At 47.4% G+C, this 16540-nt stretch overlaps 1 protein-coding gene across 5 annotated transcripts in view; it reads right to left on the bottom strand.

Annotated features, from left to right (window-relative positions):
• LOC144114465 (synaptotagmin-15-like) overlaps window positions 1-13132 on the bottom strand; it is a 92029-nt gene extending 78897 nt beyond the window's left edge. For 2 of the 5 annotated variants that reach the window (XM_077648212.1, XM_077648213.1), the window contains exon 1: window positions 12851-13081. In XM_077648212.1, coding sequence (XP_077504338.1) covers window positions 12851-12903 — 53 coding nt within the window. In that variant the 5' untranslated portion in view covers window positions 12904-13081. Of the gene's footprint in view, window positions 1-12850 lie in introns of all 5 variants that reach the window. The other 3 variants (XM_077648215.1, XM_077648214.1, XM_077648216.1) reach the window with 2 other exon arrangements.
• Between the last annotated feature and the right edge of the window lie 3408 nt (window positions 13133-16540).

The raw sequence follows: 16540 nt of genomic DNA, 5'->3' as shown, positions 1-16540 counted from the left end.
ACTATAGTAGGCTGGTTAACTAGTAGTATTGAGTAGTTAACTTTTTAACTATTTTCTTCAGTCTCTTTATTCATTGAGAGGCATGTAGCCCACCGTAAGTAATATCCATATCACTTTTTAGAATTTCGAAGCCGCAGTTACCCTCGGCGCTGTGGCCCATCAAATTTTGGCTATTTCGACGAGTTACGTGCACTATAGAGGTTGCTTTGCCTGCAAGGTTATCGAAGGTGCATGTATTTCGGCACGATGCAGCCAAAATTTGTTGGCCCACAGCGCCGAGGATAACTGCGGCTTCGAAATTCTAAAACCTGATATGGATATTACTTAGAGAGGGCTACACACCTCTCAGTAAATAAGGAGACTAACAGTAACAGTTATCCACTCAGTGTTAGTTAACCAGCATACTAGTTAGCACGTTGTGGCTGTATTCTGATGCGCTACACCGCTGACAATGCCATACCGAAAAAAATCGCTCTTATAACTAGAAAAATCCTATTTAAAAAATTAGAGAACATCCTAGGTGAAATACCCAGCCTACCATACCATGCCGAACCAAGAAGAGGATATGGACATGGGCAGGGCGTGTAAAGCGAAGAGCAGAAACGAGTGGCCTCCTCTCAGGCTGATAGAGTAGATTCCAAGAGAATGAAAATGCAGGCAGAGGGCGGTCAGGTGAGCAGAAACATTAGAAAGCTCGCCGGGATAAGGTTGCCGCAGCGAGAACAAGGCAGGGTAAAATGGAGAGATACGGCCGGGAGAGGATGTTGCCCTTGGCAAGACGCAGTGATGACGATGAACACTTTGCTATTCACTCGCTACGAGCAAAACAGGAGCACGCTGGCCTGGCTAAGGACGGCGACCACGGGCAATGGAAGAAGAAGACAAAAAGCAAAGACAAGAATAACAGCCGACAGGTCCGGCCTGAACCAGCTATCGTCAAAGCATAGCGAAACACATGAAGCACGACCGCCGGTCTGCATGGCATGTCTCTGAGGCTGGAAATATCGAGGCTTTTATTGCTGCCAGTTAGGGCGAATCGCGCCAACGGCACTTTCGGCGACTATGCGCGACTATTTGCTGCAGTGGCTTGAAGAGAGAGAGGCAGGAGAGCGCATTCATATGATAAACAAAAAATGGGGGGGGGGGGGGGGGGGGGGTAAGAAGACTAGCTTGATGATGCCTTCTAAATAGGCGTGTCAGGTATGGATACGGCAGCTAAACAATAGTAGACTGTTACCTCAAAATAAAAACAAACACAAATACAAAAAAGGAAAATGAACCCTTTCAGACTCGCGTGCGACTGTTTTGGCAGGTTAGGACACAATTTACTTCCTCTCACATCCACACGGAGCGTATTTGTTTGTTTCTGCAACTGGCACAGCTGGCCTGGTAATGAGTTTAGCAAAGAGTGGATCAGAGTAATGGGATAAAACTAAATGGCTGCTCCCGCACCATGCGCCGACATGAGGAGGAGGGCAAGGCGAAAGAGACACGAGGTAAAATTACAAAAAGAGGTAAAAATGCAGGGCCGACTGCACCAGACGAGGTTATTAAGCGGCAGTGCATAAATTGCCGACCTAAGCCACCTGCTTCCAAAAAAAAATTAAAAATACAAAAGCAGCTGCGTCAAGTATGAACGAAAATGTCACGAGGTGAACTCCTCACACAACTTGTGTAGTAAACTATCTCAAAACGCCGAGTGGCACCGACGCGGGGTCGTGACCGTATCATCGAAAACACTTGCCTTTGCAATGATCTCACGTCGCGACAACGATCTCCAGAAATAAAAAAAAAGGAACGTATTCAAGACGGCAGAATGCAAGCATCCATCACTTATTGTTGTGTCGCCTGCGGCATGACGGAAGCGTGCAGTACACAGCACCCTGAACAAGGACGACGCTTTTAAATTTTTCTCTCAAACACTGCTCACAATATGTTTTTCATCGGATGACTTTTTAATAAAATCAGTAAAAATGTACATCGCCAGTAACTTTCTGTTGAGGTCGAGCTCAGAATATGTGCTTTCCTCTTGCAGGATTTACAAATGAGTTCTGAGTAAATTTATTGCCTACTTTATAATTTAGTGCGTCTTAATTGTAAAACAGATAATTACAGCGCTCTGCAAATACCGCTACCGCCATCAGCCAGTAGTGCATGCGTTGCTGGTTGCTGGCGGTAGCGGTGTATACGGTGGCGGCATTCGGTTGCGCTCCGATTAAACGCTAGCAAATCAATACTTATCGCGTAAAGTAAGCGAGCAAGGAACCTGTTCCCGAAGCGCAAATCACGGTATATAGTGACCATGCGTCCTGTGATCCACCGCCGTAATATTGTCGCCCACTGTGAATGAGCTACATGTATTGAGGCAGATAACGCTGGTGTTCTCCTAAATTGTAATCATGTGCGAGCCGCAGCGGTAAATCGCGATCGGATTCTAACACGTGTCCCTCGAACTTGGAGAAAACCCGTTCCCGTCAGTGCCGTATACCAAGGTGCCGGAGCGACTCCGCATCCGGCGACAGGCATTGTCGCAACGCTTCCTTCCCTCCCTGCTGAGGTCTGCAGAGCTTTCGAGATCACGAAACCGTTATTCGTGACACGCTGGTTATTGTTACCGCAACAGCCTACACGCACAGCATGCTTCAGAAGTTAGCTGCGAAATTCTGCACGTTGGAATGCGCGGTTGCTCCGGACGTCGTACCAATGCTGGGAATGGATCCCAACACGTGAAGTTCATTCTGTCCAACGAAATCGCATCAAGTTCGACGTGACGGGGCTTCGTGCGCTGCCGTGAGCAGGAAATGAGTGCATCGGGCTCGTTCCGAAGCTCTTCTTTTGACGTCGATTGCGAAAACCAAAACGATGTTAACCTTACTGCGCCGAGGAAGGCGCAAGCTATTACTATGGCGACGAGTACTAACGCAACAAGAAGAAAAAAAAAACAAGAAGGGGGCGCAAACACAGCATTTACTTTCTGCAGGAAAACTCGAGCAACAAATCAGCGCCATTCCTCAGAGGCGCTGCTGTCACAGCTTCCCCGGACAGCCAGGCGGAGCTGAAAAAACAGAAATAATTGCCACGGCCTGCCATTAGTTTCGCCCCCACCGCAGATTGCGGACGTACGTGGGCAGGCGGACATAAACAGGAGAGCTATATTTAAAAGTGCCCAAGCGCTTTCAGGTGTATAGTGCTCCGGCAATCTTTGTCGGTGCACTCCGGCAGCGACGTTCGAGTGACTGCTCAGCGTTCGTATAGCACCCGGATGCTATCTTTTTCTCTCTTGTGTGGCATGAGCGCCACGGGTGACATTAGAAAACACAACGGCATGAACCTCGGCCAGAAGCAGAATAAATCACGATGAACGTCGGCAGCCGACACAGCAGAGACTGCCAGGCAGCGATGTTGAATTCGCAACGAAGCTGGGGCGATTGTCTCCGTCAAACACATTTTAAGTCAATACGATGTGTCAAACGCCGTTCAGGCAGCCACCACATGGACAAGACGCTCCGCTCTTTCATCCAACTACAGCCATTAAAAAAAATGTAGAAGCCCACTGCCACTTGCTTCATCGTCTAGACAAACGCTCACTGGCACCCCTCAAGGCCGTGTATCCCTCCCTGTCTATATCCTTTCCAGGACAGTATATCGATGGTGCACGTAGCCGACCATGTCAGTTAGCGAACAACGAGAAGAATGCAAGTATTCACCAGGGGAAAGCGACGCCAGTTAAAACAGTGCTTCATGAAAGAACATGAGCTCAGTCAGAGACACGCCAAGGAGTCGAACACGCCCTGAAATACCGCGCAGGGCCAGAAACCAGGCGGTGCATGCATCTGGTTAGCGCTACATGTGGCGTTTCTTGGAATTTGTTGGCACAGCGGAGGTCAGACTGGAGCCAGCAAATCACGCTGAATTTTGAAACCAAATGGAGCGTCGGAACGTTGCATAACTGGTCTGCAATTCTGCGACTTATAATTCAAGCCAGTCCGAAGCAATTCTAAGTTTGGAATCGTCTGCTCATTATTTATTTTATTATTATTTTTTTTTCATTTATATAATATGCTCGCCAAAGCCGAGCGCTTTTAAAAAAAGCATGCGCCTTTTGGCGCGAGATGGCCCAAATCTGTTGAGCCACAGCGCGGAGGGTGATCGCGTTTTCGAAATTCTAAAGACTGACATGGCTATTGCTAACAGCTGGATACAAATCTCTATAGTTTCAACCAGGCGCATAACTGTAATAATTAACAAGTTAACGAGCAAACATTAGTTAACCAGCGACCGGTTAACATGATTGACCTGTTATCTGGCGTGCGTCAACAGTGGTATTACTTTTCCGAAAAAGCCATTACCAACTCGATACTCGCGACCGCGGACACCTTCCGGTGTCTGAGGGGGCACGACTGTAACTTCCGGGCTACCAGCACTTGGGCATAAAGACTTCGCGCCACTGTCTTAGAGGCCAGGGGCTTTGTAGTTAAACCATGAAACAGCGTTCGAGCTTGTAACATCCACGGAAGTCACGGGCTTTCGAAGGTATTAGGATGAGAGTTCATCTCACCTTCAAAATTGAGATTCGTAACACTGTCGAAGCGCAACGAGCCACACAGAATGACCCAGAGTAAAACACTTTGGGCTCTGTACTTCTGACGAAAGTTGTACATTATGCCGCCAAACAGTAAACCGCGAGCTTTCTAGCGCCACGTAGGATGGGACCCAGTGCCTTCCGCGTATACAAAGAGAATGGATACTCGATCACTAAGCTGCCGCGATGCCTAACACCTGTAACGGCTCCTCTCCGCTGCTATACTGGTTCGAAATGAGAGGTATTGTTACGGTAGGGCAAAAAATAAGCGGTCCTGCGCGGCACCCCTGAAGTGCGGAAGGAACAGTCTTGTACACGTTACAGAAAGTAAGTAAGCGGTTACAATTACAATCGCCCCATCTGAAAAGTAACTGATTACGGTGGTTCATTACAGCCACAGAAAAATAACTGAACATTAACGGAAAACTGATCTAGTACTGCCGCGTTATTTTACTTCAAGATTTTATTGCCATAGCACCAATTTTCTCATAGTGCAATGAACTACTGCCGCTTGCTTGATATTTTGTTGAACGTCAATTGTCAGTTTTCAAGAGCTGTTTTTCGAAGTTGTCGCTGCTAATTTTCTCACATTTCGTCGCGAAAAGTTCAGCAGCTGCACTGAACACTCGCAGTGAATGCATTGGAGGGAAGGGCGGAATTATAACGTACGAACACCCCGCGCAATAGCTCGTAGTTGCGCAATGCTTTCATGTCCAAGTACTCTGTGAAGCGCCGCGCTTCGTTGTTGTTCCGTGCTTTGCGTGTAAGCTTCCGAGTTGGGTGCAGTGGGGGGTAGGGGGCCTGGATACCCCTAAGAGCGGTCACGTAATATCACTAGTCGTGAGCACTTCACGACGTACCCCGGGCACCCCACCCCCGATTGAGAACTACTCAAACATGCTGACCACATATTCAGAAATCCTACAATACTACAGGCTATAGCGAGAAGAGAACACGCGCCACCAGATGAATAAATAGGCAAAGAAGAGGAAAAACACTGACAAGAATACAAAAAAAACACACTCGCGCCCAAAAATGCTTCACGCAATCTAACCAGAAAACTATGAGTCACAGTGCGCACACTGGGGAATACAAGCGGACCTACCACCACACAGTATGGGCCGGCAAAACAACGCAGTAATTGAAACATTAAAGAAACCGATGATTGAGCGGTGGGAGGAAATTGTGTCCAGCTGAGACCCGAAAGTTCAACAGGAGCTGATCGAAAGGGCAGGAGCGGCTGCAAGGTCCAATGGACTCCCAGAATAGGGGGACCAACCACGAATGTTAGTTCTAATGAAAATGTTTTCATCATCGTCGTCATCGTAATTATCATCGCGCCTTTTTTATCACGCATTGATAGGAACGCATACAAATTGTTTCCCGTCAAAAATTAACAAAGCGCAGTAGCCAACGCGAGCAGGTCATACGGCTGTGGATTAAAAAAAAAAAAGCACGGCCTAATCACTATATCCTAACAGAGCACCAGAACTGCGCTGCTGCTTTCGCACGAATGATTTAGTTTAACAGATGCGCATGAAATTAAACCGGATTTTCCTGTGCCTCGCCAAAGACGCACGAGTGCAACAGTCAAATGAAGGCAGTTCGTGTTGCTACGATCGAGCAGGCTGCTTCGCTGCACTTTTGAAGAGGGCGAAATGGGCGGAGGAGAGAAGGGCATCAACACTGACGGTGTTCAGCTACAACATATATTTGTCACATACTCAATCAACATACATGCCATTTTCGGAGAAGTACATCCGTGTGGGGTAAGAATAATGTGATGCCGTAACAACAACGAGACTAGAACTCGAGGCACACGAATTTTTCTTTCCTTGATTTTTCTGCTAGAAGTGCACAAAATTATTGCGTGCTTGAGGCGTGCACATGGCGGGCGCACAGATGCCGGATTAGTCTTTGCACTAGCTGCTTGCAAAGATGAGAGAACACCAGCATCGTCGGATGAAGTACCAGTGGGCAGCGCTCTGGAGGGAGGCCTTCTATGCGTCCACTGAAAGATCCTCGAAACACTAAGGTGCCAAAGACATCGGTGTGTCTAATAGACCTCGGAGTAGGTCGCAGTAACTGCAGCCTATCATGGCCAAACAGCGAAACAAAGCCGTCGAAAGAGGACGACGCAGTTATACGGAGGTAGGCACTTTTTAATGTATGCAGGACGGGCTTGCCCGGTCGTAAGCCTGACAGGCTATTGGAGATGACAAAGATGAAGCGGCAAGTGATAAACTCGCGCACAAATCACACACGTACGCTACACACATAAACATACGCGCGCTCAATGGTATTTACAGGGCGTGCATGAGTCACGTGCCCGGGAAAAACGACCGAAGCGTCTTTGTCGTCCGCAGCGGAAAGGCGGTAATCCCACGACATATTTGCCCACTTAGTCACTAGTCTGTACGTAGTCCCAGCGCAATCCCCGGTCATCAGGTTGCAGGTCATCACGCACATTACGTGCCGGGCGCATGACAGTTCTAGATGGATGATCTAATTTTGAATGAAAAAGAAAACAACTCCTGCAATCAAAATCCAAGCGAGTGCCGCTTCGACCCTGCTCCTCCCTTTTAGAAAAGGTTGAGGGGATATCATGGAAAGCAGCTTGCGAACATTCCTGGAAAGAAAGGTATGCAACACAAGTGTCCTGCCAAAATGCATTAATCAGTTCGAAACCATGAAACTGATAAAAAGATTACAACTGAGACTACGGACAACGCAGCGAGCGATGCAAGCGAAACTGAAAGCTCTAACGCTAAGCGGCAAAAAGATAGGACCATGTATGAGCCGGGAGCAAAACTGAGTCGAATATATTCCAACTCCAATTAAGAATAAGAAACGGACCTGAGCGTGACGTGCAATACGCAGAACTGGCAATCGGTGGTCTCTTAGAGTGGATGCCAAGTGGAGGTAAACGCATTCGAACGTGGCAGAAAGTCAGCTGGAGAGACAAAGTTAACAGATATTACTGAACGGGAAGACGGCGCTTGAAGCAAGACAGAATAAGCTTGATAACATTGACAGTGACAGTTTGTTTAGCAGCAAGCTTGGCCGTAACTGACGATTATGGTGGCTATGATGATGAGGACAAACTTGGACGGGCCTGTAAACGCCACTGCCACAAAGCGGCACTCGGCAGGCAACCAGAGTTCATCCAACAAACCTCGGTGCGAAGGCAGTTGATGTCGATGACGGAGGACACATCAGAAAGCATATAGAGTATGAAGACGCAATGGCGCAACCTACGTTTCGCTGGCTGACGTGCCGTCCACAAATATGAACCAATCAGGAAACTTGTCTTACGCTTGGGAGATTACGAACTGTTTTCAGCACACACAATACGTGTTTTCCAAATTTGTGACCTTGAATTTCTAGTGGTAACTCTGCGCACATATCGTTAGTTTTATTGCATCTTCTGAGAGACGGGTTTGGAATCTGCTCGTTTTCAAAAAAGTTCGTTTACGCACAGTTCACGGAAACAATTAGTGACACATTTAGCGCACAAGCTCCTGAATGTATAATGCAGATGCAATGCTGGAGTACACGGGTGAATTGATCAGCCTTGATGTTAGCGTCTAAGTGTGACCTTACGCGCTGATTTGAGATAAGGCAAGTGGATAATACAACATTTTAAAATAATGTGAATACGCACAATTCTGTATATCCGACCCTCATTTTCTCTACCTCAGACTATATAAACCTAAGAACACAACTCTGACCTCATAGTTCTGTTATCGTTAGTTCTGTGCAGCTTATAAAAGCCGTGAATTTGTCAGGCTTGTATGTTGATATGCTTACTCCATCTCCGTAGCATTTCCTGAACCCTCAATTGGACAAAGGGGAAAAAAAAAACATTCTGCGCTACCAGCGCTTGTTGGTGATATTAGCACTACATCTCTGTCACGACTGGCGAACTGTGAGACATTTGATTTACTGTACTCACCCCTCTATTTCGAAACCCTGCATCCCCTCTCACCATCACCTTTTCTAAAAGAGGCAGGGAGCTTAGCTTTGTTTTCAAAGCTAGTGGCTGCACAGACACACTAAACCCTTTACCAAGACGGCGTGGCACACCAACGTGGACGCTTTGCATGAATGGATGGCTTCCAGTTGTGTACAAACCAAAACTACCAATTTAGACCTCTCCTTTCTCTATTGCACGTTCATACTCTCTTTCAGGGAAGAGTAGCACGTACGCAGATGGAGATATGTGTCATGAATTCGCCAAGATGAAGGGCACCTAACAGCGGCAGTTGGAGTAAAACAGGGCGCGGGACACAGCGTTCGCCACGGCACAGCTTTCTCGCCCCATATCCATAGTTAATTTTTTTGTTTTGTTCTTCGCACATAAAAGCTGCATCAGTGCGCTCATTTAGGCACCCATGTCGACGCACTTTCTGCGCCTCTTACCGGATATTCACCCGCTGATAACGCACCGGTGTTCTCCCTCACTCCCATCCGATCGGAAGTATGATTCCCTAGAGGATTCGCCCTCCAAAATTTCTTACACGCAAGAAAACTATAGTAAGTGTTCCCGGGACGTGCCTTAATTGGCGCGGATTCGCCCACTGAGCGAGTGGCTTTCGTCGCGTGTCGATTACGCGCGAAGCGTGAGGCGACGCTTCGCATCGTGTCGACGCGTGGCGAAGGTCACCGAGGGAGGCTGGCGGTAGTGAACCAGTCCCAGGAATGCAAGGGCTTGCAATTACGTCACTCCCAGGGTTCTGTGCCATGATTCCAATGACTGTAAACTGTGTCACAATCATCACTGTTGTCGTCATAACCATCAACATCTCCGGCTTGAGCCAAGTTTATTGACCTCTAGCTATTCTAGTTTTGCGCCAGCCGTAGCCACTCTATCCCTGCTAACTTCGAAACCTCGTCAATCAGCTACGAGTTCTTTCTCTGGGTATCAGCTCTGTCGCTCCTATATGCTAATGGTTATCGGTTCTGTGCTTTTCGCACGCTCCAGCTGCTTCTGCCTAAAGACGTTTTTTCCCCCTCTGTCTTCAATGCCAGCGGCCACTCTGGCCTACGCCTTGCCTTGAGCTTTTACATCCTGGACGACTTTACTCATTCTACTACTTATTTCTAAGCCTACTTATTTCTAGAATATTTGTTATACATTCCATTTATCCGTTCACCCGTTTGCTTCTTCCATATTACAGAATTTGGATCATTCATCAGTATAATGTGCTGTGTTCCTGCTTTCTTCTCTGGCGAATGGAAATTTTCATAGAACTTGTCAACCCTACTGTCACAATTACTGCAGTCGCTGGTACATGGTGTGGCACTAATTTCAATGCACACCTTTTAATTAGTTTGATTACGATGACTACCATTCATTTGTTAACCTTTGGAAGTTGTCGCCTGTCCTTCGTCTCCTCGTCTTTTTGTGCGTGTACTTGAAGCGCCATGTTTTTTTCATAAACTGACTCGTGAATTCAATCAAACTGCATTTTTCTCCTTAGGAGGCACCGACAACAAGAACACCACCCGCCATTTTCAGCTGCTGAGCCCGCGGATGTGGGGTCGAATCCCGGCCGCATTTCGACGACGGCGAAATGCTCCACTACGGCACCTCTGTGATATGTGAGACAGTTACTGCGCCATTTCCACAACCAATTTCATTTCAAATGCTAAAATTGCAGTGCGCTGTGCGACATCAGTACGCTAAAGGAGCACGGGCACCTAATTTTAGTTGCGTGTTTTCTTTTTGCAAATGAGCATTAGACATTACTATACACGGATCACAGCGTGGTGTTCGCCTACGTCAGCTAAATAATTAAAAATTGAATTTCTTCTCTTATGTTGTTTCCGTTTTATCAACCAAAAGATGGGTCTGACGTGTAGTTGACTTTTAGGTCACGTGTGGTACGAACGAAAAAAAAAACTGCGATACAAACGCTGATACGTAGTTCCAATTCCCTACAAAACTTAATCCAGCCTGGTTCAGGAGCTGGAATGCCAACAAATGACGTATCAGCAGTTCTACTGCCGTTTTTTTTGTGTGTGTCTCACGTGACCTGGAGACCAACTACACGTCGCAGCCATTATTCGGTTGATGAAACCGAAACAGCGGCAAGAAGAAATTCAATTATAAATTATCAAGCGGTCGTAAGAAAATATCACGCCGCGATCCATGTATATAATAATGTCTAACACGTTATTTGAAAGAAGAAAACACACAAGCAAAAATTTAGCGTCTGTAGTCCTGTAAGGAACCCCATATTGTCCAGGTTAATTGGATGCCTGCCATTACAGCGCCTGTCTCTCTCTCTCTGCCTCCTTTCACTTCCGGGAGTATTCGGGCCCACAGTTATCGCTGTAGAGCATCTTGCGTAGAAGTCAGGGCATCAATCATATATTGTTAGTCTTCAAACCTCTGCTTCAACCTTCAGTACGACTTGCAGCTATTTTGCGGAATTTTATAGCTCATCTTAGTGTCTTATCAATAAGTCAGTCATGCAGCACCTATAGTGCCTGGTGCGCCGGAAAAAAACTTCCCCAAATTATAACTGTCACGAGCCAACGATGGCTTTTATGGCGGTACGAGAGCCCAAGTACGCCGGCTCGGTTGTCTTACCACGACGTGAGGTATAAACAAGAGGATATGTTGACGGCCACCACCTGACAATTCTCTCCAGCACACCGCCGGTTGCCACCAATGTCACAGGTAAAAATAAAACTTTGAACAGGGAGACTTCCACCTTTGAATTTTGTGAGATTTTTTTTCGACTTCCCCTGGGTTTAATTCCCTCACGCCTGCCTCGAAAGGGTTCAAAGAGGAGGAGAGAAGGAACAGGCACTATTAATGCTCCCAGGGAGGGAGCGCAGCTATGCGCCTACGTGAGGTTATGTACGGGTAGCTTCACTATAAAAGGGGGGACAGTCAGTTTTTGCACACAAGAACAAATTCCTTTGTTGCTTCTTTACCGAAGATGAAAGTTCCCATGGGAATTATGGGTTCGATCCGAAAAAAGCTCTTTAGTACAAAGGTATTTCTAGCTTTTTACTCATGTTTACAGAGTAATCATTAACCGAATGCGAATAGTGCGTTCCCTTTCGTATTGGAGCCACCTGTACGAGCACTTCTTCTCCATGCTCCTTTCACCCCAATCACTCCTTTTTCGCATGGCTTGACTCGAATGACCCCCCGACGCGCCTTTCTTCGATTCAGAACCTGAACTCATCTAACCTAAGCTAAAGCAACGTAACATATGACCTAACCATGTGACTAATACGGACAGACCTCTACCAAGGCTATACGAAACACCCGACTTCTATCACGAAAGTGCTGAGAGTTTACCCCACAAATGCCGGGCATTTTGACAAGCCTCCACTCACTCGACCCACCGGGAGGCGTTCCGCATAAGCGCACATGCTCACTGCGTCAGCGAACATCCATTAAACCGAAAAGAAGAGAAAGAAGCGCGTTGTAGTATACGTCACGGCCTCAGCTGGCAGTGGGTCAAGGCTCTGACACGGCATGCGCGTATTTTAGTGTATTTTAGAACGAAGCATCAGTGTCCGCCTTAATAAATATTGTGAAAGCTTTCTGCGCGCAATTAATAGGCGGCCGTAGATTTTTCTTCGATTAAAACCATCTAGAAAACGCAACATGGGCAACCGTGCGCTTGGATTTTGGCCCTGATGCTGCACAATCTCGTACAGCTGACAGAAATGCGGGAAGAGTCGACAGACGACAGCCGTTATGGAGCGAGGGGGCTTCTCATGACGTCCGAACTACCTTCCTCTTCCTCTCTTGTCTCCGCGTCTGCGTCAGTGTATTAATGATACCCTCTCAGAACAGTCTTTAGCGATCGTGTTATCATGAAAAATGCAAGACCTTAAATATGCGCATCGTTAAGCTGAGCTGTGGGCCTATGACCAACGAAACGCCTTCCATTTGAGCACAATTAAATCACGTAGCACCGCTTTCATGGCGCTTGTAACGGATTCTGGTCCGTGACAAGAGCTCAAACAGAGCCTACGAAGCTGCACGCAAAAGTATGAAGCTGCGAACAGCAGAGGCCAACGCACAGAGCGGGACGTTCGGAGACCCCTGCGCGCACCTTGCGCACTCGGGGCAACGCGAAAACATCCAACAAGGAAAAACGAATACGCTCTAGCGTGTGCCAGCTGAGCGCGGTAGCTTCCAGGAGCGCGCTGCTCAACGAGCGGCGATGATAAAAAAAAAAGGTGGGGCAACGCGGCAGCCACATGCGGCAGCAGCCGACGTCAGCAGACACCAACCTGGCATCATCCGAACGGAGGCGCTGGGGCGACAGTGACATGAGGCGGCGCATTCACATGGCGAGCGGTACGCAGGCAGTGACGAAGTGGCGACGGGGATGCCGATCCGCAGAACCACATCCGTTCGGCGCTCGGCTCGCCACACAAATGGCAGCAGCGCCGGTGCTGCCGGTGAACGCCGCGCGGACCGCCTTAAATCAGTCACGTGGCCGAGCCAACAGCTGCGAGGTTCTCGCTGCCGCACGCCGCACTCCGAGCCGGCCGCCAGCGTCGCGGTGGAACGTCTCAAGGGGCGCTCCGACGCGCCACGATAGCAGCGCAAGGTCTGTCGCGGCACAAGGCGACGTGGCCCTCCCGCTGCTCGAGCGACGCGGGGATTTTTTCCCGCCATTACGCAGAGGCTGGATTAAGGGAGCAAAGCGCCAGTCGGGCAGTAGCTCCTACATGTATACCTAGGGATCGGCCGTCCTTACGTCAGAGAGACGGTACGCGTTCGTGGAGCAAGACGCGAGCAGCGGGTGTGAGGAGCCCGGTCATGCGTTCCTCAGGCACCTCTTTGGTTGTACGTCTTGTTGCTACATCGTTCCAGACCGAAGACTTCGAAGGAAACAACATGCAGCGTTGCATCGTTCCAGGCTGAGGGCATAAGAGATAGAAAACAACACGCAGTTAGAACCACACTGCAAAAGTATGAGGTTCTTTTCAGCCATCATTGTAGGATTTATATGGTAATTAGTAGTCACAAGAGCATCGTACCCTCCTCAGACTTGAGCAATTATCTGCGATTTATCATCGCCAATCAAAGCACAGAGGTCAGGTTCAGGTATTCCCCTACATACACGCAAGAAATCTAGCCACAGGTCAAAGGTTTTAAGCCATTTTTTTTTGTTCACACGTTATCGACCTTTTCGCCCCTCAAAATCTGGCACTGAAATCTTTTTCTGTGTATACGTGCTCAATTAAAACATTGTCAATAGAATGCATCGCAAATTGAAAATTGTATATATATATATATATATATATATATATATATATATATATATATATATATATATATATATATATATATATATATATATATATATATATATATATATATATATACTTATAAATGGAGCCAACAGTCACCGAAAAATAATAAAAAAATAATAAACATTCCCATATGCACCTTGGTTTCGGTGACTCTTGGCTCCATTCATAAGTTTGTCAAAACGAGTCATTTCCTTTACCTTGTCTGCTAATTGCTTAACGAGGGTCTCAATTCTGGCAGTCTTGATGCCATAGGTAGCATAAGAGGGCTCTCGCACAGTTTCCGCCCTCGCCGTTAGATGACGTTCTACGTCACGCTCGCGGTATTACAGGACGTGCTACGTCCGCCGCTATGGTCGAGGGTGGCGCTGGTGAACACTCTCAAGGTTCGCTTACACCCAATGAACATAAATATCCACGAGAGCAGTAGATTGGACAGTCGTCGCCGTAGCTCAGTTGGTAAGAGCACCGGACGCGATATTCGAAGGTCGTGGGTTCGGATCCCACCGGCAGCATGGTTGTCTTTTCTGCTGCTTTATAAGTAATTTTCTTTAAGCAATTTATTAATCTAAGTATTATTATCCCAATCATAAGCATAACACATTAAAAAAAAAAATTAACGTTTCCCTATGCACCTTGGTTTCGGTGACTGTTGGCCCCCTTCATAAATTTGTCAAACGGGCCCCTCATTTCCTTTAACTTGTCTGCTAATAACTTAACGAGGGTCTCGGTTCTGGCAGTCTTGATGCCATAGGTAGCATAAGAGGGCTCTCGCACAGTTTCCGCCCGCACCGTTAGATGACGTTCTACGTCACGCTCGCGGTATTACAGGACGTGCTACGTCCGCCGCTATGGTCGAGGGTGGCGCTGGTGAACACTCTCAAGGCTCGCTTACACCCAGTAATCATAAATACCCACGAGAGCAGCAGATTGGACAGCCGTCGCCGTAGCTCAGTTGGTAAGAGCACCGGACGCGATATTCGGAGGTCGTGGGTTCGGATCCCACCGGCGGCATGGTTGTTTTTTCTGCTGCTTTATAAGTAAGTTTCTTTAAGCAATTTATTAATCTAAGTATTATTATCCCAATCATAAGCATAACACATTAAAAAAAAAAATTAACGTTCCCCTATGCACCTTGGTTTCGGTGACTGTTGGCCCCCTTCATAAATTTGTCAAACGGGCCCCTCATTTCCTTTAACTTGTCTGCTAATAACTTAACGAGGGTCTCGGTTCTGGCAGTCTTGATGCCATAGGTAGCATAAGAGGGCTCTCGCATAGTTTCCGCCCGCACCGTTAGATGACGTTCTACGTCACGCTCGCGGTATTACAGGACGTGCTACGTCCGCCGCTATGGTCGAGGGTGGCGCTGGTGAACACTCTCAAGGCTCGCTTACACCCAGTAATCATAAATACCCACGAGAGCAGCAGATTGGACAGCCGTCGCCGTAGCTCAGTTGGTAAGAGCACCGGACGCGATATTCGGAGGTCGTGGGTTCGGATCCCACCGGCGGCATGGTTGTTTTTTCTGCTGCTTTATAAGTAATTTTCTTTAAGCAATTTATTAATCTAAGTATTATTATCCCAATCATAAGCATAACACATTAAAAAAAAATTAACGTTCCCCTATGCACCTTGGTTTCGGTGACTGTTGGCCCCCTTCATAAATTTGTCAAACGGGCCCCTCATTTCCTTTAACTTGTCTGCTAATAACTTAACGAGGGTCTCGGTTCTGGCAGTCTTGATGCCATAGGTAGCATAAGAGGGCTCTCGCACAGTTTCCGCCCGCACCGTTAGATGACGTTCTACGTCACGCTCGCGGTATTACAGGACGTGCTACGTCCGCCGCTATGGTCGAGGGTGGCGCTGGTGAACACTCTCAAGGCTCGCTTACACCCAGTAATCATAAATACCCACGAGAGCAGCAGATTGGACAGCCGTCGCCGTAGCTCAGTTGGTAAGAGCACCGGACGCGATATTCGGAGGTCGTGGGTTCGGATCCCACCGGCGGCATGGTTGTTTTTTCTGCTGCTTTATAAGTAAGTTTCTTTAAGCAATTTATTAATCTAAGTATTATTATCCCAATCATAAGCATAACACATTAAAAAAAAATTAACGTTCCCCTATGCACCTTGGTTTCGGTGACTGTTGGCCCCCTTCATAAATTTGTCAAACGGGCCCCTCATTTCCTTTAACTTGTCTGCTAATAACTTAACGAGGGTCTCGGTTCTGGCAGTCTTGATGCCATAGGTAGCATAAGAGGGCTCTCGCATAGTTTCCGCCCGCACCGTTAGATGACGTTCTACGTCACGCTCGCGGTATTACAGGACGTGCTACGTCCGCCGCTATGGTCGAGGGTGGCGCTGGTGAACACTCTCAAGGCTCGCTTACACCCAGTAATCATAAATACCCACGAGAGCAGCAGATTGGACAGCCGTCGCCGTAGCTCAGTTGGTAAGAGCACCGGACGCGATATTCGGAGGTCGTGGGTTCGGATCCCACCGGCGGCATGGTTGTTTTTTCTGCTGCTTTATAAGTAATTTTCTTTAAGCAATTTATTAATCTAAGTATTATTATCCCAATCATAAGCATAACACATTAAAAAAAAAATAACCCCCCTAAAAAAAAAAAAAAAAAAAAAAAAAAAATTAAACGCTCCACCTA

The sequence above is a fragment of the Amblyomma americanum genome, chromosome 1 (assembly GCF_052857255.1).
Source record: "Amblyomma americanum isolate KBUSLIRL-KWMA chromosome 1, ASM5285725v1, whole genome shotgun sequence".
Classification (NCBI taxonomy): Eukaryota; Metazoa; Arthropoda; class Arachnida; order Ixodida; family Ixodidae; genus Amblyomma; species Amblyomma americanum.
This window is presented reverse-complemented; position numbering and strand designations above follow the sequence as displayed.